This window comes from Ovis canadensis, chromosome 8 (assembly GCF_042477335.2).
Source record: "Ovis canadensis isolate MfBH-ARS-UI-01 breed Bighorn chromosome 8, ARS-UI_OviCan_v2, whole genome shotgun sequence".
Classification (NCBI taxonomy): domain Eukaryota; kingdom Metazoa; phylum Chordata; class Mammalia; order Artiodactyla; family Bovidae; genus Ovis; species Ovis canadensis.
Genome location: NC_091252.1, coordinates 38,426,275 through 38,453,202, shown reverse-complemented (window position 1 = coordinate 38,453,202; position 26,928 = coordinate 38,426,275). Strand labels below are relative to the sequence as shown.

The following is a 26,928-nucleotide window of genomic DNA, read 5'->3' as shown; positions in this document are numbered from 1 at the left end:
ATTTAGGTCATTCCTGAATGTCTTCCCTGGTGGCTCAGAGGTTAAAGTGTCTGCCTGCAATGCAGGAGACCTGGGTTCGGTCCCTGGGTCGGGAAGATCCCCTGGAGAAGGAAATGACAACCCACTCCAGTATTCTTGCCTGGAGAATCCCATGGACAGAGGAGCCTGGTGGGCTACAGTCCACGGGGTCGCAAAGAGTCGGACATGACTGAGTGACTTCACTTTCACCTTCATACCTGAATGGTCTAGTGGTTTTCCCTACTTTCTTCAACTGAAGTCTGAATTTGGCAATAAGGAGTTCATGATCTGAGCCACAGTCAGCTCCCGGTCTTGTTTTGCTGACCGTATAGAGCTTCTCCATCCTTGGCTGCAAAGAATATAATCAATCTGATTTCGGTGTCAACCATCTGGTGATGTCCATGTGTAAAGTCTTCTCTTGTGCTGTGGGAAGAGGGTGTTTGCTATGATCAGTGCGTTCTCTTGGCAAAACTCTATTAGCCTTTGCCCTGTTTCATTCTGAACTCCAAGGCCAAATTTGCCTGTTACTCCAGGTGTTTCTTGACTTCCTACTTTTGCATTCCAGTCCCCTATAATGAAAACGACATCTTTTTGGGGTCTTGTAGGTCTTCATAGAACCATTCAACTTCTGCTTCTTTAGCATTACTGGTTGGGGCATAGGCTTGGATTACCATGATATTGAATGGTTTGTCTCAGCAATGAACAGAGATCATTCTGCCATTTTTGAGATTGCATCCAAGTACTGTATTTCGGACTTGATGGCTACTCCATTTCTTCTAAGGGATTCCTGCCCGCAGTAGTAGATATGATGGTCATCTGAGTTAAATTCACCCATTCCAGTCCATTTTAGTTCACTGATTCCTAGAATGTCTATGCTCAGTCTTGCCATCTCTTGTTTGACCACTTCCAATTTGCCTTGATTCATGGACCTAACATTCCAGGTTCCTATGCAGTATTGCTCTTTACAGCATTGGACCTTGCTTCTATCACCAGTCACATCCACAACTGGGTATTGTTTTTGCTTTAGCTCCATCCCTTCATTCTTTCTAGAGTTATTTCTCCACTGATCTCCAGTAGCATACTGTGCACTTACCAACCTGGGAAGTTTCTCTTTCAGTATCCTATCATTTTGCCCTTTCATACTGTTCATGGGGTTTTCAAGGCAAGAATACTGAAGCGGTTTGCCATTCCCTTCTCCAGTGGACCACATTCTGTCAGACCTCTCCACCATGACCCTTCCGTCTTGGGTGGCCCCACATGGCGTGGTTTGGTTTCATTGAGTTAGACAAGGCTGTGGTCCGTGTGATCAGATTGGTTAGTTTTCTGTGATTATGGTTTCAGTGTGTCTGCCCTCTGATGTCCTCTCACAACACCTACTGTCTTACTTGGGTTTCAGGGAGTTAATATATCAGAGAAATTCATGCATTTGAATGTCTAAGGCTGCTAAACTCTTTTTAAGGTACTGAAAAAAAGCATATAGGGTGTACCCAGACACATATATGCTAAGTATATAGATATATTCAATAATATATATAACACTTATGCTTATACATATTAATATATACATATGTTTTCTTTAAACACAATGCTGAGGAAGGGGCTATGTGTATATATATATTTCAACACTCCCCACAAAATGATATATACTTTAAATGAGTCCATGGGACCTCATTTTTACAATATCCCTTCCACTCTGCAGACACTAGAACAGAAGTATAGTTGATGAGTATTTAGGGTGCTATGCTCAGTCACTCCATCATGTCCAACCCTTTGCGATCCCATGGACTGTAGCACGCCAGTCTCCTCTGTCCATGGGATTATCCCAGCAACGACACCTGAGTGGGTTGCCATTTCCTCCTCCAGAGGATCTTCCTGCCCCAGGGATCGAACCCACATCTACTGTGGCTCCTGTATGGGCAGGCAGATTCTTTACCACTGTGCCACCTGGGAAGCCCCCTAGATAATGTATAACACTTATTCTTAGAATTGGAACATCTTGCTTTTAAAATGTGACTTTCTATTTTACACTGCTATACATAAGGGCCTTAGAGGCTGTTACAAGCTTGTGAGAGTGAAGTTTTTGGTTAAAATGCCATGACATCACTGCCACACATGCCTGTTATAAACGAAAAGAACAAGGTTTATCCAATATTTATCATGGAAAAACTGCTGTGCTTTAAATCTATCAATGCTTTTCACCTTTTTATTGTAAATAAGACCTATAATAGAAAGCCACACAAAACAAACACAGAATTATTAGAAGGTAAACATAAGCTGGGTCAAGCAGCAGAAATTTTGGCAGCTGACCCAGAAACCCCTTCCATGTGTTCCATCCTCATCACAACACCCTCTCTCCCCTTATAAGGAGCCATCAACCTGACTTCTACAGTATTCACTTCTTTGCACTTTAAAAAGAGATTTTTTTCATTCACATGTGCATCCCTAGACTATAGTTTAATCTTGCACCAGTAGCCTTTTAATCTACAGATTCTCCCTCCTTTCTTTTCCTTAACAATCTATCTGTCGAAGAAACCAGGTTGTAGAATTCCTCTCAGTCTGGGTTTCTCTGACGGCATTTTCACGATGCAGCTCAGAAATGTCCCTCTGTTCTTTATATTTCTTGCATGTCAGCAGTTGTATCCAGAGGCTTGGTGAGATTTACAGTTGCTGTGGCGAGCACACCAGAGGTAGAGCGCTGTGTCATCAGAAGGGCTGCAGTGTCTAGCTGGTTTTTTTATGATTTCCACAATCACTAATGCGCTATGCCTAGATCAACTCATCACACTCTAAAAAAAAAAAATTGTATTTATTTATTTGGCTGTGCCTAGTCTTATTTGCAGCATGTAGGATCTAGTTTCCTGACCAAGGATTGAACCCAGGCCCCTGCCCTGGGAGTGTGGAATGCCAGTGGATCACCAAGGAGGTCATATGCTTGATTCTTTCACTTTATTTGCCCACTTTCCAGATAATGAAATAGTTCCTTATTATCCTTGTAAGGTGACCATATTTTTAAAAAACCAATCATAAACTCACAGATATTTGAGTTCCATTCTATTGCAGTTACTCTTCTTTTTGAAGTTCAAATGGTCCCATCTTTGTCCAGGGAGCCAGCATCACTAGAGTATCATAGTGCATATCACTAGTCCAAGAAAAGATCAAAGTTAAAAATTTGAAGCGCAGTTTTCAATTGAGTGCATATCACTTTCACACCATCGTAAAGTCAAAAAATTAAGTTGGACCATTGTGAGTTGGAGACTGCACTCCATTTTTTTTTTCTGACATAAAGCGTTGTGTTTAAAAACCTGAGCATAATCCAATTTTCTTTCCCTTAAAATGCACTGTCTTTTAGATGTCTAAAGGAACTTTTTCTTTAAAGTCCAGTTAACTTACTACATGGGATTATTCGGGTCAGGATTCTCAGGTATATGTTGTGCTCTTTGAGTAAGCAGTTTTCAATTTCAGGAAAACCGTTTCTTGGCATTACCGTTTTTAGTATTTTTTCAGTTCCCTTACTTTGTTTTTCTTCATCAAGGCTCCTCCTGTCCATGCTGAATCTTCCTTGTCTATTGCCTACATGTGACATTTTCTCTTAAATCTTTTTAATGTCTTTCCTCATTATTTACTTTTGGCTGTGCTGGGCATTCGCTGCTGCAGGCTTTTCTCCAGCTGCGGCGAGCAGGGGCTACTCTCCAGTCTGGGTGCGTGGGCTTCTTGCTGCGGTGGTTTCCCTTGTTGCAGAGCATGGGCCCCAGTGCATGAGGGCTGCGACAGCTCTGGCACGGGGCTCAGTGATTGCGGCTCCTGGGCTCTAGGGGGCAGGCTCAACAGCTGTGCCGCACAGGCTTAGCTGCACGTGGAATCTTCCCAGACAAGGGATCAAACGCGTGTCTCTTGCGTTGGTAGGCAGATTCTTATCCACTGTGCCACCAAGGAAGCCCCTCTCATTTCTTTTTGAATTTTAGAGTTTTATATTTTAAGCTCATTTTGAAATACTATACTTCAGTGTTTCCTTTTTTAATAAAATTTTATTTTTATTTTTTAACACTGAAAATGTTTTTTATTGGGGTATAGCCAATTAACAATGTTGTGATAGTTTCAGGTGAACAGTGAAGGGACTCAGCCATACATATACATGTATCTGTTCTCCCCCAAACCCTCCTTCTGTCCAGGCTGGCACATGACATTGAGTAGAGTTCCATGTGCTATACAGTAGGTCCTTGTTGGTTATCCATTTTAAATATAGCAGTGTGCACATGACCTTTCCAAAGTCCCTAAGTATCCCTCCCCCTGGCAGCCACGTTTTCTGTGAGTCTCTTTCTTTTTTTTAAAGTAAGTTCATTTGTATCATTTCTTTTTAGATTCCACATATAAGGGATGTCTTATATTTCTCCTTCTCTGTCTGACTGACTTTACTCAGCATGACACTCTCTGGATCCATCTATGTTGCTGCAAATGGCCTTATTTCATTCTTTCTAATGGCCGAGTAATATTCCATTGTGTGTTTTTATATACACATGCACACACACATACATGACTTCTTTATCCATTTCTCTGTTGATGGACATTTAGGTTGTTTGCATGTCTTGGCCATTGTAAACAGTGCTGCAGTGAACACTGGGGTGCATGTATCTTCCGGGCCATGTTTTTCTCTGGATATATGCCCAGGAGTGGGATTGCAGGCTCATGTGGTAGCTCTATTTTTAGTTTCCTAAGGATCCTCCACACTGTTCTCCATAGTGGCTGTACCAGTTTACATTCCCACCAACAGTTATGCTTCAGTTTTGACCTCTTCCATCAAGTTGTCTTTCCAGCATGCTTTCATCAGAGGGATGTTATTCTGCTCTATGTTCTTTCATTTCCCTAGTAACTTCTTATGAGCTTGGAAGTTGATACTTTCCTGTGGCTCCTTACGCAAAATTAGCTTTTCTGAATAGTTAGAAGGAAGTGCAGTTCAAGAAAATCTCACTAACTTGATGGAACTCCCTCTTTGGTTATCACTGTGAAGTGTTTAAAACCATGGCCTCTTGCTTTCTGATATTTCCTGTTGTCCATTAATCGCCTAGTCATGTCGGCTCTTTGTGACCCCATGGATTGTAGCCCACCAGGCTCCTCTGTCCATGGCATTTCCCAGGCAAGAATACAGGAGTGGGTTGCCATTTTCTGTATCTCTTCCTTTTCCCCACTTTTATCTGGACTTCCTCTTTCCCTCATGTCTCCTGGCACTGTTGTGCTCAATTTTGACTCCACTGTCAGCATTTTCTCTTTAGATGGCACCCTGGCCTGGAAGAGGGCTTTGGTTTTAGGGTTCAGGAGTTAATGTGGCCCAGACTGCCTGAGTTCCTTTCAGAACCCACCAGAACCCTGGTACTCATCTGGCACTGAATTGGGTAAAACCCCTCCCAGTTTCAGCTGCTATGCTCAAATCAGCCTGCACTCATTTCCAGTGCATTCCTGTTACCTGTTCTGGGGTTCTCCTGGTCTCAGGTCTGTCAGATGCCCTGTTGTCTCCCCAGCCCTAACTTATTCCTTTCGTACAAACACTGATATCCTGCAGGTTTTGTGGCTGCTGGAGGTTTATCTCTACCACCTGCTTATACTTTGAGATCTGTGGATAACTCACTTGGTTTTGATGTAAGTCTGCATGCTACCTAGTTGTTCTGTTTTACATGAGGATTCAGAGATTCGAATAACAATGTTGCTGCTGTCTTTTTTCCAGATCTTCAAGGTCTATTTTTCACCCATCCCCAAAGCTAGTCCCTAAATGAGACATACTGCTGCCTCATGGCCATACTGTCCTTGCTGCTGAAGTAGGCATTGCCACACTACTGCTCCTTATCCAGGGCTTTTCTCAGAGAAACTGTCAGAGACAGCTGAAAGTGCAGGGCCCAGATGTGGCTGCTCCCGCAGTGATGCAGAGACTGGGGGGGCGGGGAGATGGGGAGAACACGGTAGGGCCTATAACCTTGTGGTTTATCTGCATTTAGCTAATCAAGCATTACTACCTCGGTGGCATCCGAATAAAGTACAAGTAGAGATAGGAAAATTAAAAAAGAAAAAGGGAGAGACTGCCTATCAGCTTTATTTCTGTGGCAGCTAATGCAGGATAGCTAGGATTTGGCTCATGGGCTTAACAGAACAAGGGAGCCCTTCCGATGGCTACCCGAAGACCTCACTCCATCATGCAAGCAGGTGATTTCACCGTTCTTACCTAGTGGAATTTGATGACTACTAATACAAATGACAATTGTATGTTTCCATTTTCTCCCTTTCTGGAATCCTTCCATTTTCCTTTGCCTCCAGTGTACATTGACAGCAGACAGGCCATCTTTTAACTTATAGGTCACTAGGTCACAAGCAGCCTTGTCTGGGCTTGATAAGGAGAGCTGCACAAAACCCAGTTATCCTGGACTCTGAGTGGGATGCAGTGATGAATGGAGGAGGGAGCTGGTTCTACTTATAGCAAGAGGAATGACGAGAGGGGACAGACTGTGACGATAACATAAATTAGATTGCTCAGTATCCATTTGAATTTTCTTGTCCTATATGCAGAGGTTAAAAAAAAAAAAAACATCTCAGACACCCTTGCAATTAAGGTTCAAAATGTGATTTAGATTCTAATCACCACTTAAACTCACAGGAGTCTGATCTGGAATAGAGTCATACGAGAAGAAGCAATATGTCGGGTATTTATTTTGCAGACTGTGGCAAAGGCAACATGCTCTTGAGCTGGCCACCGCAGTGGCAGCTTCCTGATTTTAGCTGAAGTGGCTGGTTTGCGGCCAGCAGCCGCTGGGATTCCTTCCTGATCTAGGCAGATGCAGCAGCCACACTGAGGATTTGCCGTGTGGTTTGGGGAGTCAGTCCTGGCAGCCTGGTCTACAGCCTGTCTCTTTAGCCCTCCATGGATTCTGAAAGCCACTGAAAATCCTATGAAAATCACTTTTTGTTTAGTCTACCTAGAGTGGATTATGTTTTCTGCTACTAAACTCTGACCCACATAGCCTGCCAATGCACAAAGCAGAGGCAGCTCCGGCTCTCTTGGTTTATCCAGGAGCAAGCACCCAGGTGCCTAGGTAACCCCATTTCTGGATGCTTCTAGGAACAAAGGGGGTAATTCTTGCAGTTGGGCACATGTTTTTGCTGCCCTAGGAGACAGAAGGGACAGCCTGCCACAAGCACATACAAGAGTGGCGATGGTGGCACTTTTGATGTTCAGGCCATAGCTGTTGGTATTTTTATTGGTATGGGAGAATGATACTCTTCTACATTCTCTCTGAGAACTGTAAAATTAGAATATTGTTTGTGTTTATTTTTAAATTAATTTTTGTTAGACTACAGTTGCTTTACAACATTGCATTAGTCTCTCCTGTACAGCAAAGTGAATCAGCTGTGCGTATACATCTATCCCCCTTTTTCTTTCTTCCCATTTAGGTCATCACAGAGCATTGAATAGAGTCCTCTGAGCTATACAGTAGGCTCTGGTTAGTTATCTATTTTATAGATAGTATCGATGGTGTATATATGTCAAGGCCCACAGTGTATATATGTCAATCCCAATCTCCCAATTCATCCCACCCCCGCCCTGCCCTCTTGATGTCCATATATTTGCTCTCTACATCTGTGTCTCTATTTCTGCTTGGGAAATAAGATTGCTTTGTGTTTTTTAAAAGGACTTTTGGCTTTAGACAAACAAAGTAAGATGATTCTGGGGGTAAAATGCTTCCAATTCAGGACACAATTTATAAATTGTAGAATTTCCCACCCATTTTGTATTAGATGTTATCTGTCCTAGAATAAAAAGAAATGTAGTTTTCCCTCTGTTTCAGGCGTGTCTGTGATTACAAACACCCAAACACATAGTGTTTGATTACCAGCACTGCACACCCAGTGATAAGTGGCTGCACGGTTTTGTAGCCTTTGTAGACTTGAATATTTTCGGCTGTTGTTTAATGACAGCACTCTTGGCTTTGAGCCACTGGCAACAGGGACTGGTTACTGTGTGCAGCACTGGGTCTTCTCTGCCAGTAAAGGCTGCACATCAAACCCATAACAGCTGTTCTCAAAGGGCAAAGAATACACCTGCCCCTCCCAGAGTCATCTTTCCTCCCTGCCTGTAAGCAGGGCAACTGGTCATTTCTGAGACCTTTCCACGGTGACCTTGGGGAACAGTCTGTCCCTTCTGTCCTTAAATGTCCTGGAACAGCAGCAGCATTGGGCTGTCACTCCTGGAAACGCAGACCAGTGGGCTGCAGTAATGGCCCCCTGTCTCATCTCCCACATGGAAGTGATGACCCCTGCTTATATCCCTCATGCCTATTTGATTACTTTCATCTTTTCCTGAGGATTTACAGAGCGCTATCATCGAGTTTGCCGCATCACACCATTACATCCCCTGTAAACTGCATCTTTTTTTCCTAACACTTTTTATTGTAGAACCTCTTCAGATTTATAGAATTCTGTAGAGTTCCTACATGCCCAAGTATTCCCAGCACCCCAGTATTCCCTATTAGTGATGTCTTCCATCAGGATGGTATGTGCTGCTGTCCTATGCTTAGTTGCTCAGTTGTGTCCGACTCTTTGTGACCGCATGGACTGTAGCCCATCAGGCTCCTCTGTCCATGGGGATTCTCCAGGCAAGAATATTGGAGTGGGTTGCCATGCCCTCCCCAGGGGGTTTTCCTAACCCAGGGATCAAACCCAGGTCTCCTGCATTGCAGGTAGATTCTTTACCCTCTGAGCCACCAGTGAAGCCCAAGAATACTGGAGTGGGTAGCCTATCCCTTCTCCAGGGGATCTTCCCGACCCAGGAATCAACTTGGGGTCTGCTGCATTGCAGGTTGATTCTTTACAGCTGAGCTACCAGGGGAGCCCCTAGGATGGTATATTACTTGCAAATAGTGAACTGATGTTGACATTTATTACTACCTAAAATCCTTACTTCACTTTTACCCAAAGTCCTTTTTCTGTTTCAAGACTTCATCCAGGATACACTGTATTAGGTGTCATCTCCCCTTAGGGTCCTTTTGGCAGTGACAATAGACTGTCCTTGTTTCTGATGACTTTGACAGTTTTGAAAGGCATTTAACCTGCATCTTTTCAGAGTTATCCCTCACTTTAGTAAATAAGAGTCAGAGAAAACTGATTTTTGGAAGGAGTTATCAGTAGGATCAAGAGCCTTCAAACCAAATCCTACTGTCCTGAGTTTTCAGAAAGCTCATGTTGTTTTATCTCTATCAATGTCCCTCTGTGATGGAGGGCTGGGTGCAGGCCCAGTGGATATTTAGACAGCTGCTGCAGGAGCTGGAAGAGTTGGTGGAGTGAGGGGTTCCACAACCTGGAGAATTTGTAAAGCACAAATGCCCAGGCCTTAGCCCAGGTGTACTGAATCAGAATCTCCAGCCATAGGGTCTGGAATCCTATATATTTTTTATTGCTTAAAAACTAATAATCCTGCTAATTATGTTTTTAATATATAAAATTATAGAAAACATGGGCCATAATCCTATGAATACACATAGAAGTATAAATGTAGAAAATGTAAAGAGGAACCATAAGTCTAAAATGAAAAATGAAAGCCTCCCTATAATCTATATAACTTAAGGACGCTTCGGTTTCTCCCTATTTTTAGTGCTGTCTTTTGTTTGCTCGAGATTTGTATTTCTGCAAGCTTCCAAGGTATTCTGGTGTAACCAGAAATTTGGAACCCACTACAGATGAGATTCACAGTTCACCTGGCCGGGGGTGGGGTGGGGAGAGAATGTTACTTTCAGAGCTGACATCCATTATAAAATCACAGAGGCCTACCCTACCCCTTTCCCTCCCTGAACAAGTCAGCCCTAAAGCCATCAGTTGGGGCAGAGCAAGGGGAGGCAGCCTGTGACAGCCTGTCGGAGCCCAACTGGATTGACAGGGGCATCCTACAGAGGACAGATCCCGTATGGAGCGTTCAGGCCTGAGTGCATGAGGCTGGCATCCACGGGTAGGGGCAGGCTGAACAGGGAGCAGTGGGTGTGAGTATCCACGTGGAGGGGTGGCCTGGGGCCCAAGGGGATAAACAAGGCATTCATGAGGGTGGTGTCTCTGAGAAGGGAATCAGTGCCTGAATAGAGGGAGTCTTTGGCTTCCCTAGTGGCTCCCATGGTAAAGAGTCTGCCTGCAACGTGAGAGACCCAGATTTGATTCCTGGGTTGGGAAGATCCGCTGGAGAAGGAAATGGCAACCCACTCCAGTATTCTTGCCTGGGAAATCCCATGGACAGAGGAGCCTGGTGGCCTACAGTCCATAGGGTTGCAAAGAGTCTGACACAACTGAGCAACTAATACTTTGTAGGGGAAGGGGTGGATGCAGTGGTGACGGGAGGCTGGTTATTTACGTGGGAATGAATTAAAGAAATATAATAAGGGTAATGGGAGCCATGTTTCTCACTGTTGGACAAGAAGGTCACTAATATGCAAAGAGAGAAGGACAGAATAAACCCAGAAAGAAAGTGAGCTCCCCATGGACTATATAGTCCATGGAATTCTCCAGGCCAGAATACTGGAGTGGGTAGCCTTTCCCTTCTCCAGGGGATCTTCCCAACCCAGGGATTGAACCCAGGTCTCCCACATTGCAGGCAGATTCTTTACCAGCTGAGCCACAAGGAAAGCCCAAGAATACTGGAGTGGATAGCCTATCCCTTCTCCAGGGGATCTTCCTGACCCAGGAATCGAACTGGGGTCTCCTGCATTGCAGGCAGATTCTTTGTCAACTGAGCTATGAAGGAAGCCCCAGAGTATCTTACAATTAGAGATACCAGTATGAACTTATGGATTTAAAGATACAAATCTGTATTTATATTATACTTGCAAATTATACATTTATATTATAGAGTATATACAATATATGTGGCATATATTTGTAGATACATATGTGTATGTTTGCATGGTTGTATATATTTACATATATGAATATATTAAAATGTATATATATCCTTTGAGTGGGCTTGGGAGCAATGATATTCCATTGGTAGTAGGTACACCCAGTGCCCACTCCTTGGCTATAATACCATTTTCCACTGAAAAGAACCAGAGGTCCTTGGAGAAATGACTGATTTCAGGGCTGGGGCAGGCAGAGAACATGATGAATTTAGAACATCTTGTGCCAGAAATCAAAGACACACTTAAAGAATGATGAGGACATGTCCGGAGAACACAGGAGCCAGGCTGAAAGGACTCAGGTGGAATTTGAAACAGTTTGAACATTAAAACAAATAATGACAGTGACACACTATATCCCATCCAGTAAGACAGAAATCCAAGACCTCATACTGAGAACAATAAATGAAACTTTGAAGGGATATTTACATAGTTTCAAAGCATCTCCCACAAAATATTCATTAATTAAAAGAGAAAAAAAAGAGCAGCCTCACAATGGAAAATCCCAGAAGATTCTACTTTAATCAAGGGACTAAAATAAAGATGACTAGTAATGACATGAATTGAAATTGTGTGTCATGCGACAGAGTGCACTCCAAAGCACCCAGCATCACTTCTATGATATTCCTGCCTGTATGCATTATGTACTGGGAGCCCACAAACATTTATTTTTGTCACAGTTTCTGGGGTCAGGAATCTGAGAGTGGCTTCATTGGGTGACTCTGGTTTTAGGTCTGTTATAGGGTTAAAGTCCAGCTGTCGAGCGATAGACTTCTTGGGGTTTAACCAGGGCTGAAGAATCCACTTCCACGCTCGCTCACATGGTTGGCAGGCCTCAGTTTCTCCTGGCTGTTGGCTAGACGCTTCAGTTCCTTGCCATCTGGGCCTATATGTAGGGCGGCTCACAACATGACGTTTGCTTGCCCCAGATCAAGCGATCCAAGAAACCACTTCTGTAACCTAACCACTTTGGCTCTGTGCTCTTGCTTACAAAGACGTGCTCTGGTACCACGTGAAAGGAGACTCGTGAGGGTTTGAATAATAGGCATGCGTGTGCTAGGATCTTTCAGTCATGTCCGATTTTTAGTGACTCTATGGACTGTAGCCTGCCAGGCTCCTCTGTCCATGGGATTCTCCAGACGAATACTGGAGTGGGTTGCCATGCCCTCCTCCAGGGCACCTTCCTGAACCAGGGATCAAACCCATGTCTCTTATGTCTCCTGCACTGGCAGGCAGGTTTTTTACTACTAGTGCCACCTGGAAAATCCTTGAATAATAGGAAGTGGGGCCAATTTGAAGGCTGGCTATGAAACTGCCAAAAATAATCATGACAAACTCAGATATGGAGCTGTTCTACAAAATCACTGATCTATATTCTTCAGTGTCAAGGTCATGAAAATCAAGGAAGAGACTGGGGAACTGTTCCAGAAGGAAGGAGACTAAAGAGGCATGACTACCAACTGCAATGTGAAATGCTGGACTAGTTCCCTTTGAGATTAAGGACATTGGAGGACACTAGCAAAAGTTTTCGGAGACGGCAATGGCACCCCACTCCAACACTCTTGCCTGGAAAATCCCGTGGACGGAGGAGCCTGGTGGGCTGCAGTCCATGGGGTCGCAAAGAGTCAGACACAACTGAGCGACTTCACTTTCACTTTTCACTTTCATGCATTGGAGAAGGAAATGGCAACCCACTCCAGTGTTCTTGCCTGGAGAATCCCAGGGACAGGGGAGCCTGGTGGGCTGCCATCTATGGGGTTGCACAGAGTCAGACACGACTGAAGCAACTTAGCAGCAGCAGCAGCAAAAGTTTTCATGGGGTTGAAGGATTAGCTGGCAGCAATGGATTAACGTTAATTTCCTGATTTTACTAGATTGTACTACTGTTTTATAGAATAATGTTATTTATAGACAACACCCATTCAAACATTAAGGAAAGATAAGAAAGCAGGTTTGTAACTTACTCTCAAAAGGTTTGGGGCAGGAGGGAAGTATTCTTTATTCTTTTACTGCAACTCTGAGAGAAGATATTAAGAAGAGGTGGCAAAAATACACAGAAGAACTGTACAAAACAGATCTTCATGACCCAGATAATCACGATGGTGTGATGACTCACCTAGAGCCAGACATCCTGGAATGTGAAGTCAAGTGGGCCTTAGAAAGCATCACTACGAACAAAGCTAGTGGAGGTGATGTAATTCCAGTGGAGCTATTTCAAATCCTGAAAGATGATGCTGTGAAAGTGTTGCACTCAATATACCAGCAAATTTGGAAAACTCAGCAGTGGCCACAGGACTGGAAAAGGTCAGTTTTCATTCCAATCCCAAAGAAAGGCAATGCCAAAGAACGCTCAAACTACTGCACAATTGCACTCATCTCACATGCTAGTAAAGTAATGCTCAACATTCTCCAAGCCAGGCTTCAGCAATACATGAACCATGAACTTCCAGATGTTCAAGCTGGTTTTAGGAAATGCAGACGAACCAGAGATCAAATTGCCAACATCCGCTGGATCATTGATAAAGCAAGAGAGTTTCAGAAAAATATCTATTTCTGCTTTATTGACTACGCCAAAGCCTTTGACTGTGTGGATCACAATAAACTGTGGAAAATTCTTCAAGAGATGGGAATACCAGAGTACCTGACCTGCCTCTTGAGAAATCTGTATGCAGGTCAGGAAGCAACAGTTAGAACTGGACATGGAACAACAGACTGGTTCCAAATAGGAAAAGGAGTATGTCAAGGCTTTATATTGTCACTCTGCTTATTTAACTTATATGCAGAGTACATCATGAGAAACGCTGGGCTGGAAGAAGCACAAGCTGGAATCAAGATTGCTGGGAGAAATATGAATAACCTCAAATATGCAGATGATACCACCCTTATGGCAGAAAGTGAAGAGGAACTAATAAAAAGTCTCTTGATGAAAGTGAAAGAGGAGAGTGAAAAGTTGGCTTAAAGCTCAACATGCAGAAAACTAAGATCATGGCATCTGGTCCCATCACTTCATGGGAAATAGATGAGGAAACAGTGTCAGACTTTATTTTTTGGGGCTCCAAAATCACTGCAGATGGTGATTGCAGCCATGAAATTAGAAGACGCTTACTCCTTAGAAGAAAAGTTATGACCAAGCTAGATAGCATATTCAAAAGCAGAGACATTACTTTGGCAACAAAGGTCCGTCTAGTCAAGGCTATGGTTTTTCCATTGGTCACGTATGGATGTGAGAGTTGGACTATAAAGAAAGCTGAGCGCCGAAGAATTGATGCTTTTGAACTTTTGGTGTGGGAGAACACTCTTGAGAGTCCCTTGGACTGCAAGGATATCCAGCCAGTCCATTCTAAGGGATCAGTCCTGGGTATTCTTTGGAAGGAATGATGCTAAAGCTGAAGCTCCAGTACTTTGCCCACCTCATTCGAAGAGTTGACTTATTGGAAAAGACCCTGATGCTGGGAGGGATTGGGGGCAGGAGGAGAAGGGGACGACAGAGGATGAGATGGCTGGATGGCATCACCAACTCAATGGACATGAGTTTGGGTGAACTCTGGGCATTGGTGATGGACATGGAGGCCTGGCGTGCCGCGATTCATGCGGTTGCAGAGTCGGACACGACTGAGCAACTGAACTGAACTGTACTTGGATCTATAAATAACTTTTCTCTCTTGTTGATGTGGCTTTTAGGCTTAGGCATAAAATCCTAACTTTGGTGAGACTGCAGTGCTTTTCTGGCTGGCCTGTCACTGACATGCCTCCTGACACATTGAAGGCAGAGAATTGTTAGAGAAACACAGTAAGTTTTGCTGTCCTCATACTCCATACCCAATGGCACCTACTCCTCTCCTATCAAAATCTACAAAGACCTAAACTATCTAAGGAGCTGAGATTCCTACTGCTGAGCCTTTGAAGGGCCTTATGTACAGACAGTGCTGCCTGCTCCCTCGTTCTGCAAGGTTGTACATTTTATGTTCCATCAGCACAGATTATATTCTTCAGTTCCTTCTCATCACACCTCTTGCTTCTTCTAATGGTGGGTTGTTTAGGGACTGGCATTATTGTCATCTTTGCTTTAATGCATTTTAACCTGCTTGTGAAATTTCTAACATCCCTTCCAGTGTCCCTGCTGGAGGACAGTCCAGTCATCCATTATAATAGCAACTGCTAAAAGGGTTTGGATTTGAAGGAACCAGATTTGTACACTATTCTGTATCATGTTCATGCCAGCTCTCAATGGCATAACAAGACTGAAATTTTAATTGGACTTTGGGGAAGTCATGCATTAGGTTCATAGCATTTTGTGTGTGTAAGATAGAGTTGCTGTCAAGAAATAATTTTTTCTTTTTAATTTTTACCTTGATGATGTTTAGAATGTTAGCAGCAGCTAATAACATGGTTTCATGTCCTAATGCATAGATAAGTGCTTAGCCCTCAAGCCTGTGGCCTTAACTTTGTGATTTCATGTATTTCTACCCAAAGATACATGAAAGTGCCCTTGGGGTCAGTTGCTCAGTCAACTCTTTGTGACCCCATGGATTGTAACCTGCCAGGTTCCTGTGTCCATGGAATTCTCCAGGGTAGAATACTGGAGTAGGTAGCCATTCCCTTCTCCAGGGGATCTTCCCAACCCAGGGATCGAACCAAGGTCTCCTGTATTGCAAGCAGATTCTTTACCATCTGAGCCACCAAGGAAGCCTGTGGAGGGGAAAGCAGCAAATGTGCTTACCCATATCTCCAACATTGAACCTGGCTTGACAGGGTATTTAAAAGTGAATTACATAGGCAGAGCCTGCCTCCCAGGATATAGGGACATCTTTTGCCTTTTGTTGGAGAAGGCAATGGCAGCCCACTCCAGTACTCTTGCCTGGAAAATCCCATGGACAGAGGAGCCTGGTGGGCTGCAGTCCATGGGGTTGCAAAGAGTCAGACAGGACTGAGCTACTTCACTTTCCCTTTTCACTTTCATGCATTGGAGAAGGAAATGGCAACCCACTCCAGTGTTCTTGCCTGGAGAATCCCAGGGATGGGGGAGCACGGTGGGCTGCCATCTATGGGGTTGCACAGAGTCGGACACAACTGAAGCAACTTAGCAGCAGTTTGCCTTTTGTTTTATTACAAGTGGTTTGATGATTGATGCATTCCTCTTGATTTCAGCCCATTTAGTGAACTTGTTAATCTAAGTCATTGTTATGGGTTTCCCAGGTGGCATTAGTGGTAAAGAATCCGCCTGCCAATGCAGGAGACTTAAGAGATGCGGGTTCGATCCCTGGCTCAGGAAGATCCCCTGGAGGATGGCATGGCAACCCACTCCAGTATTCTTGCCTGGAGAATCCCATGGACAGAGGAGCCTGGCGGGCTACACTCTAAAGGGTCACAAAGAGTCGGACATTACTGAAGTGACTTAGCATGTAATAAGTAGCATAAATGGGCGATTAGAACACACCCCTCCTGCCTCACTCTTGTTTCTTGAGCTTTGATAATTTTGTGCCACTAGAAACCACCACAACTTCCCCTGAGGGAAGTGGACAGTGTCCTAGATAGGACATAAAGCCCCTGTTGTCTTTATGGGTTATCTGAGGAAAGGAACTTAAAATTTGTCAGACTTCTGTTGGGGAATCCTACCTCCCTATCATCCAGAGTAAACCAAATCATACTGCATTCAGATTCTTAGTTTAGAAATTCAAGATAAAATCATCTTCCTTAACCAGACATCATTCATGCATTCAGGAAATAATTATTGAATGTTTACTATATGTCAGATACTCCTCTAGGCATTGGGGATAAAGGTAAACAAGACAGAATTCACATTCTTGTAAGTATATAAACAATAAAAGATCAGATAGTGATAAGTGTTATGCAGAGACATTAGGGCAATGTGTTTAGAAAGAGATACTCAGAATTCCCGAGGAAAAAAAATTAGCAGGAGTTTCTAGAAAAGTCCAGTTGAACTTTCTATAATAATGGAAATGTTCTATACTGTACTGTCCAGGGCAGTAGCCACTAGCTGCATGTGGTTTTAAGGAACTTGAAATGTGGTTATTGCTACTGAGGAATTTTAAATTGTATTTAATGTAAGTATAAATGGCCACATGTGGCTAATGGCTACCATACTGGACAAGCATGGTTTGAGAGCTATATTTTGGACTTAGGTGTCTATACTTGTACACAGAATGGGTGTAATATACAGCAGTATCTTGATTTTTTTTTTTTTTAACTCAAAGAACCAAACACATTCTCACTGTATCATCTTTGTAGAATAGATTCATGACTAGACTTCAGTGTTTGAGTACTTAGTTGGAAAGATATAAGATCAAGCAACCTAATAAGGGGGCTTAAGAGAAGCAATGGATGGTCACAAAAAGATGTTAGAATGGTACCCACAAACTGAAGGCTAAAGGCTCTGAGCAGTATTAAAAGCTTGAAAGAGAGAAAATCACTGCATGGCAATGTGTGCCATAGGCCCCTCTCTGCCAGGAAGGTGAAAAGCGATGTTATTTCCTAATAAAAATTATAAGGCCGGCAGAAAGAGAGTTAGAATAAGAAAGGATTCGTGCTTTCTTATTCTGTTAAGACGTTTGCTGAGGTTTTTGCGCCACTGAGACCAGAGCATCTGATTAACTTTGATCCTGCCCTGAGGAATGACCTAATGGCCATTGTCTGCAAGTAAAGCTGTTGGACAAGGTCTTACATAAGGGTCTCTTCAGCTGAAATATTCTTTTAATTTTGTCACTCAGTCATAAACAACAGAGAACCATTTGGTGATGTGAAAACAGCAACTTGGGAAAACTTGGTGTTTGTGGTAGCAACGGGGGGAAGTATATCTTGTGCTTAGAACCGTTACTAAAGTTTCTGGAAAAGCCATATGGATTTGGTGTGTGACAAAATGCTCATTGTAGAAAAAGTATAAGATTTTAGCATATTGGAAAAGTATCACAAGTATAAGATTATTGAAATTATTCAAGTATTGTCTAATTCTATGACCAACCACAAATCATCATGACATTACTAAATCCAGAAAACATTTCAATCTGACCAGTTAAATATTTTCTTGTCAAATCAACAAATGCTTCAGTTCAGTTCAGTTACTGAGTCATGTCCGACTCTTTGCAACCCCATGAACCGCAGCACACCAGGCCTCCCTATCCATCACCAACTGCAGGAGTCTACCCAAACCCATGTCCATTGAGTTGGTGATGTCATCCAACCATCTCATCCTCTGTCCTCTCCTTCTCCTCCTGCCCTCAGTCTTTCCCAGCATCAGGGTCTTCTCAGATGAGTCAGTTCTTCGCATCAGGTGGCCAAAGGATTGGTAGGAATGGCACCCCACTCCAGTACTCTTGCCTGGAAAATCCCATGGACAGAGGAGCCTGGTAGGCTGCAGTCCATGGGGTTGCAAAGAGTCGGACATGACTGAGCGACTTCACTTTCCCTTTTCACTTTCATGCATTGGAGAAGGAAATGGCACCCCACTCCAGTGTTCTTGCCTGGAGAATCCCAGGGATGGCGGAGCCTGGTGGGCTGTCGCCTCTGGGGTCGCATATAGTCGGACACGACTGAAGTGACTTAGTAGCAATATGTTTAAGTTAGAAAAGTCATCAATAGGAACTTTTAAAGGGACCCAAACATTAGTCACGCATCCAAGTATAAGATACAGATATTTTAGTACATGGTCACATCATAAGGAAACAAGTAAGAGCATATTTAAGAAAAGGCATAAGGACTTCCCTGGTGGTCCAGTGGCTAAGACTCCACATTCCCAATGTAGGGAGCCCATGTTCGATCCCTAGTCAGGGAACTAGATCCCACATGGCACAATGAAAATTGAAGATCCTGTGTGTTGCAACTAAGGCCCAGAGCAGCCAAATAAATATATTTATTTTAGAAAGAAAGAAGATAGAGCATAAAAGGGCACCAATAAGGATCTTCTTTAAAAACATGTAGTATGTCTAATGAATTTCTGCCTAAACTGTTTCTCGTGTGTGTGTGTGTGCATGTGTGTGCCCAGTTGTGTCTGACTCTTTACTACCCCAGGGACCGTAGCCCACCAGGCTCCTCTGTCCTTGGAGTTTTCCAGGCAAGAATACTGGAGTGTGTTGCCATTTCCTACTTCAGGGGATCCTCCCAACCCAGGTATCAAACCCATGTCTCCTGCATTGACAGGTGGATACTTTACCTCTGCGAAGCAGTTAAGGCTAAGTGTCATAATCTTCGGTGCACTGTGTGGGTTCAGCAGTGCATAAATGAACTAGTTAAGACTGCAACATTTCTTGAGGGGAGATACAGAGACCCCCTGAAAATGGGCCTTGGTTTTGTAGATAAATGAGCCTGCAAATTTTTAATAATATTTCATCTCCAAAAAGACTACTAGGATTTGAAGAGGACTGTGGGGAGAAGCCAAAAACAATAATTCTGTTAATGGACAGGAGAGAAATGTGGAACCTTTTTTTCCACTATGAAAGCACAATAATAAGCCATCTCTCTCTACTAGAATGAATAAGAAAATAGTCTCATAATTTCCACATCACTTAGTGTTGAAATACTGGTCTTTTCACTCACAAACAAAGGCCATTTAAGCTAGTAAAAAGACTAATGCACATAGTGTTGGAAGTGTTATTGGGATTACCTCCATCCCTTTCCAGTGCCCTCAGAGACAAGGTGCCTGCCAGCACCCCCTTGTGAGGGTCTTGGATGTTTTTATGTTTCCTCCTTGCCTTGCATAAGCCAACAGGGAAATCAAGTGTCTCCTCTTTAGGAAATGGAATATTGCTACTTATATCTATATAGTTACGTGGTAAATGATGCCTGCTTCAATGTAGGGCTGGTGGTAGGACATCATTTAAGAGGAAATTCCTACTTTAAAATGTTCAGTGCTGTTGACTGACTGCAAATAAGATTTTATTTAGCATTTTAGATTAGAGTTTGGTCTCAGACCAAAGATTCTCAACCTTTCAGTTCAGCTCAGTTGCTCAGTCATGTCCGACTCTTTGCGACCCCATGGACTGCAGCATGCCAGGCCTCCCTGTCCATCACCAACTCCTGGAGTTTACACAAACTCATGTCCATTGAGTCAGTGATACCATCTAACCATCTCATCCTCTGTCGTCCCCTTCTCCTCCTGCCTTCAATCTTTCCCAACATCAGGGTCTTTTCAAATGAGTCAGCTCTTTGCATCAGGTGGCCAAAATACTGGAGTTTCAGCTTTAATATTAGTCCTTCCAGTGAACACCCAGGACCGATTTCCCTTAGGATGGACTGGTTGGATCTCCTTGCAGTCCAAGGGACTCTCAAGAGTCTTCAACACCACAATTCAAAAGCATCAATTCTTCAGCTCAGTTTTCTTCACAGTCCAACTCTCACATCCATATGTGACCACTGGAAAAACCATAGCCTTGACTAGATGGACCTTTTTTGACAAAGTAATGTCTCTGCTTTTCAATATGCTGTCTAGGTTGGTCATAACTTTTCTTCCAAGGAGTAAGCGTCTTTTTTAATTTCATGGCTGCAGTCACCATCTGCAGTGATCTTGGAGCCCAAGATATAATGAGTAGCAAAATCACCTAGAGGGCCCGTTACTGAACACCTTTGCTGGGCCTCATCCCCAGAGTGTCTGACTCAGCAGGCCTGGAATCGGGCCTGAGAATTTGTATTTCTAGCACATTCCCAGGTGGCACAGATGCCGCTGGTCTGGTGACCATACCTGAAGAACCACTGCCTTAAGACCAGGAAAAGCTCATTGGGATAGATTTCTTGATGTGTGAGTACAATGAGGAGACAGAGTTTTTTGTAAATCCCTTTCTTCCCGTTCCTCTTTCTGATCGTGCCAAAAGTATTGGGTATGTCTTAAGCTCCTTTCTGGCCCAAATCCAATAATAAACATTCTAACATTACAACTCCATTGTTTAATATAGACTTTGAATCTTGTCTGAATGAAAAAGACAAAAGGGTTGATTGACGCATTTTCTGACTCCCTACATTGTTTTGAAACCACACTGAGGTAGTGCTGGAGCCCTAAACCCACCTGCCACTCAGTCTGACACCATTAAAAGCTGAGGTTGGACATTTCATATTTCTCGTCTTTGTAATGCGTTTTTCATTATTCCACACGGCAGTGATACCGTTTACTGAGAAGTAGAGTGAGGACTCCTGATAAGAAACCCTAGGCACTGGGTGGGAGCGGCTGTTCTGTGGCCCCATTCATGGTTGGCCCGGCTCTGCTGCTCTCCCTTCAGCCTGCCCACCCGGCTACTCGGCTGAGCTTCTGAAGGACAAAACAATGACCTGGATTCTCCCTTTCTCACTTGCATTAAGGTTTGGTACCTTTTTGGTGTGATGCCAGCCAGAAAGCTCTTGGTTAATGTACACAGGGTTCCAGGCCAAGGTCTGGCTTCAAAGCACAGAAACCGTTAGTTCCATTTTTAAATTGACTTCAAGTGTCTCATCTGTGAAATGGAGGATGTAGACGCTAGGCAGGTGTGGATGGTGTGGTACAGGAGGTGTTGCTGTGGCTGGCACTTTGATGGCAATCTCTAAAACCACTAATGGAGCCCCTTTTTAAGGGTTCAGGTTGAAATGGCTTGACCTGGAATATTATCAACTGTTAAAAGATTTTAGCATCTTGTTTTGAATTGTGTAAATGACTGAGGAGTTGCTCTGTTTTTGTGAGGGAAAATTAAGAAGAGTTCACATATTAATCATCCCAATTATTCCTCATGTTAACCACAGATATTTGAATAACTAACTTATATTTTGAAGAAAAACACTGCTGCCAAGCTGGCATTCAAACTGAGATTCAGACATCTCAAGATTCTTTCACCTTGGCCTTTGTTTTTTTTTAATTTTAAGTAAATCACTATATCCTTTGGTTTTTATTTTCTTACATAAGGATATAGTCTAAGATTATGTGAAATTATATAGTGCTTTGGAAAAATGGGAGTATTTCATAAACCATTTACTAAATTTGAGTTTCATTATATTACCCCCGAGGTCAAACAGTTGAGGCTGACTTCCAGAAAGCACATTCCGCCTTGAGTTATGTTTTATTTCAAAGCCATTGTTAAAGCAGAGTCTCCAGCCACGGCAGGATGTATTAGTTTTCTAAAGGCAAAGTACAGGGAGATACCATGACTTTTTTAGAAGAGTAAGAAAGAGAATAAAGTCACTCAGTTATGTCCGACTCTTTGGGACCCCATGGACTGTAGCCCGCCAGGCTCCTCTGTCCGTGGGAATTTCCAGGCAAGAATACTGGAGTGGGTTGCTATTTCCTTCTCCAAGCGATCTTCTTGACCCAGGTATTGAACCTGGGTCTCACACACTGCAGGCAGGCTCTTTACCATCTGAGCCACCAAGGAAGCTCTAAGAAAGACCCAAGTTTAACTGTAATGCATCCTGCGAGAATGGAGGGCTTTACTGTACACCTCTTGTCTCCACCTGTGTGTCACTCACTGCACCTGCCTAGTGTCCCACAAAACGCTGACATTGCAAGCACAGACCTAGCTGCGTCTGAGGTTCATTTCTGCTTCTGACTGCAGGGAATCCCGCCTCCCTGCCCCAGCTCCAAGGGTCCCAGCTAACTAAACAGCCAGGCATCCGGGATGCTTTTCTGTTCCCCTGAGAAGATGTGCATGAGCATGGTTGAGGTCCCAACTCAGCAGAACAGATTCTCCAGATGTTTTCTCTTAGTACGCTGAAGTGGAGAACTATCCCTTCCCCCTGCAGGGCAAGCCCTGGGCTAAGTGGTGGAGTGTGTTGCCATTGTAGCCCCCAGTCCCTCACAAGGTCTGGCTAGCATCCTCGCCTACCCATGGCCTCATCTTGACCTTCCATGCGCACTCACTGCAGCACACCTGGTCTGGTGGTTGACTCATTCCTAGAGGGCCTGCCCCAGCTAAAGATGTAGTAACTAGCAGGGTTCGTACTGTGATGAACTGAGGATGTGTCGGGCACCCAGCTACACTTTGACAAGGTCTTTTTTGGAGACAGTGCCTTCCCCAAGGGTGGATGGAAATTTCAAGCACTGTGGCAGGCTAGGTGGGGCAGGAATAGAGGGATACTTTTGAATTGAGAAGTTCTTGGGTGCTTTTCAAATCACCCCAGAAAGGAAGGAAGCTGCCTATTACAGATTTCCAACTTTTCATCTAAAAAGCCTAAAGCCAGATGTGTTTCAGAATTCAGAATTTGGGGGGTGTTAGCGACCTTATAGGAGAAAGCAATGGCACCCCACTCCAGTACTCTTGCCTGGAAAATCCCATGGACGGAGGAGCCTGGTAGGCTGCAGTCCCTGGGGTCGCTAAGGGTCGGACATGACTGAACGACTTCACTTTCACTTTTCACTTTCATACATTGGAGAAGGAAATGGCAACCCACTCCAGTGTTCTTGCCTGGAGAATCCCAGGGACGATGGAGCCTGGTGGGCTGCTGTCTGTGGGGTCATATAGAGTTGGACATGACTGAAGTGACTTAGCAGTAGCAGCAGCAGTGACCTTATAAGAACATCCCCTGCATGATCTGAGGCTGATAACTAAACATACTAATATTCGCATGAAATGGGATGACTATTGCATGTTGTACCACCAGATGAGTTTCAACTGGGACAGGTTTTGCTGGCAAAGTCATGTTTGGTTATTACAGCTTTGAGGATTTCAGAATTGCAGATAAGGAATTATGCTCCAGTAATTGTTAACAGTAGTTTACTATTAATTACTGAGCACTAATAGTGTGCCAGGCACTAGGCTAAGGGAGAACTTTACTGATATAAACTCATTTACTCCTGCCATCAGTGTGTGAGGTAGAATATCATTAGTATCCCCTACCTCACTGATTCCTCCTGTCTTCCATAAAAAAAAACAAACTACTGAGTACCTACCAGATACCAGGATAAGGGAGCAAAAACGTCTGTCCAGCCCCCACTTAAAGTTACTTGAGTCCTGGGAGAGAGGCAGATGGGCACACAGATGCTCAGAGCTGCAGGAACAGAGGAGGGGAGCCCACCCAGCCTACACAAGGGGAAAGCTCCCTGGGTAGGCACTGTCCTTGCTGTCCTCCGTGCAGGGGAGGAAGCCAGCCGAGAGGTCACTACTGCTGCTTGTTACTAAGTTCACTCATTCAAGGTCAGTGACTCTCAAGTTCTCTTTAGGTCACAGGTCCCTGTGGTCCTTTATTTTCTTTAATGTTGCTCTGTCCTCCCTTCTCTTCTACAGAACACCTATCTCCGCTTTCTCCCAAGACAACATCTATGAGGTTCAGCCTCCAAAAGTAGACAAAAAGTCTACAGAGATCTTCCATGCCCACATCCAGGCCAGTCAAGGTATCATGCAGCCCCTGGGGAAAGAAGACACCTCCATGTACCGAGAATACATCAGGAACCGCTACCTGTGAGGAGAGAGCAGGCCCCTGCAGGGGGCCCAGAAGGGGACCAAAGTCCCACTTATTTACATTCTAACCTGTTCGTCTCATCTTACAGAGGTAATTTCCTGTCAGTCCTTTATATCAGAAGGCTTTTACTCTTTTTATAACTGGTTAATTACTAATCATTGGTGTTAATAATAAAGAAATGACTGAATATCTTGCTGTCATTGTCTTTGCTTTATTTTAGAAATACTTTGCTTAGAAATGTGGTTATGTAGTATCACACCATCACATTTAGATAGTAACAGTATTTATTGAAGACCTGCTGTGGGGCTTCCCTGGTGGTCAACTGGTTAAGAATCTACCTGCCAATGCAGGGGACACACATTCAATCCCTGGTCCAAAAGATCCCCCATGCGGCACAGCAACTAAGCCTGTGTGCCACAACTCCTGAGCCCATGTCCTGGGGCCCATGATCCGCAACAAGAGAAGCCTGCACACTGCAAGAACAGTAGCTCCCTCGCAACCACAGCAACGAGAGAAAGCCCACACTCAGCAGTGAAGACCCAAAGCAGCCAAAAATAAATAAATGACTCTAAAGAAAAAAAAAGCCTGCTCTATGCCAGGCCCTATGGCAGGTTTGGGAATATCACAGTAAGCAAAACAGGTCCAGATTTTCCTCCTGTGTGAAATGAAGGCAGAGTTTTTTTCTTTGTAGTTAGCACTTCTTAAAATTTATTCTGATGGTTTTTATGTTAACTGTATGTGTTGATAAAAATTTATTTTGAAAGCCCTTATTCTTAGGGAATAAACACTGAAATATTTCTAGATAAAGTGACAATATGTCAACAAAGTGCTCTCCAGTTATTCAGGAAAAAAGAACACAAGAGAAAGCAAATGCAGCAAAATATTAATAATTGGTAAATCTGGAAAAGAGCAAAACAAGTTCTTTGAACTTCTGTAAATATAAAATTACATTACATCAAAATAAAACATTACAACTGTGTTCCTCTGCATAGCATTTGCAGTAAGCAGTTGCATTATATGATTTGATATTTGATGACCAGTCAGGGTGGACACACCATGTACTTGTATGTTTGTTCTCTGTATCAGTTCAGTTCAGTCACTGAGTCATGTCCGACTCTTTGCAGACCCATGGACTGCAGCATGCCAGGCCTCCCTGTCCATCACCAACTCCCAGAGTTTACTGAAACTCATGTCCATTGAGTTGGTGATGCCATCCAACCATCTCATCCTCTGTCGTCCCCTTCTCCTCCTGCCTTCAATCTTTCCCAGCATCAGGGTCTTTTCAAATGAGTCAGTTCTTTGCATCAGGTGGCCAATGTACTGGAGTTTCAGCTTCACCATCAGTCCTTCCAATGAATATTCAGGACTAATTTCCTTTAGGATGGATCTCCTTGCAGTCCAAGGGACTCTCAAGAGTCTTTTCCAACACCACAGTTCAAAGCATCAATTCTTCGGCTCTCAGCTTTCTTTATAGTCCAGCTCTCACATCCATACATGACTACTGGAAAAACCATAGCCTTAACTAGACGGACCTTTGTTGGCAAAGTAATGTCTCTGCTTTTTAATATGCTGTCTAGGTTGGTCATAACTTTTCTTCCAAGGAGTAAGCGTCTTTTAATTTCATGGCTGCAGTCACCATCTGCAGTAATTTTGGAGCCCAAAAAATAAAGTCACGCAAAGATGGGCACAATAAAGGACAGAAATGGTATGGACCTAACAGAAGCAGAAGATAGTAAGAAGAGGTGGCAAGAATAAACAGAAAAGGTCTTAATGACCTGGATAACCACAATGATGTGATCACTCACCTACAGCCAGACATCCTCGTGTGAAGTCAAGTGGGCCTTAAGAAGCATTACTGCAAACAAAGCTAGTGCAGGTGATAGAACTCCAGCTGAGCTATTTCAAAACCTAAAAGATGATGTTGTTAAAGTGCTGCACTCAATATACCAGCAAATTTGGAAAACTCAGCAGTGTCCACAGGACTGGGCAAGATCAGTTTTCATTCCAATACCAAAGAAGGGCATTGCCTAAGAATTCTCAAACTATCACACAATTGCACTCATTTCACATACTAGCAAGGTAATGCTTAAAATCCTTCAAACTTTGCTTCAACAGTACATGAACCAAGAATGTACAAGCTGGATTTAGAAAAGGCAGAGGAACTACATATCAAATTGCCAACATTTTTGGATTATAGAAAAAGCAAGAGAATTCCAAAAACAAAAAATCTACTTCTGCTTCATTGACTATGCTAAAGCCTTTGATTGTGTGGATCACAACAAACTATGGAAAATTCTTAAAGAGATGGGAACACCAGATCACCTTACCTGCCTCCTAAGAAACATGTATGCTGGTTAAGAAGCAATAGTTAGAACCAGACAACAATGGCCTGGATCCAAATTGGGTAAGCAGTATGTCAAGGCTGTATATTGTCACCCTGCTCATTTATCTTACATGCAGAGTGCATCGTGTGAAATGCTGGGTTGGATGAAGTCAAGTTGGGATCAAGATTGCTAGGAAAAACATTAATAATCTTAGATATGCAGATGAAACCACCCTGATGGCAGAAAGCAAAGAGGAACTAAAGAGCCTCTTGATGAGGATAAAAGAGGAAAGTGGAAAAGCTGGCTTA

The 26,928-nt window shown here is 43.4% G+C and overlaps 1 protein-coding gene across 2 annotated transcripts in view; it reads left to right on the top strand.

Annotated features, from left to right (window-relative positions):
• Positions 1-24,483, top strand: part of FIG4 (FIG4 phosphoinositide 5-phosphatase) — a 178,977-nt gene extending 154,494 nt beyond the window's left edge. For both annotated transcript variants that reach the window (XM_069598142.1, XM_069598144.1), the window contains one exon: positions 24,122-24,483. In XM_069598142.1, the coding sequence (XP_069454243.1) occupies positions 24,122-24,299 (178 nt within the window). In that variant the 3' untranslated portion in view covers positions 24,300-24,483. The remainder of the gene's footprint in view (positions 1-24,121) is intronic.
• The last annotated feature ends 2,445 nt before the right edge of the window (positions 24,484-26,928 follow it).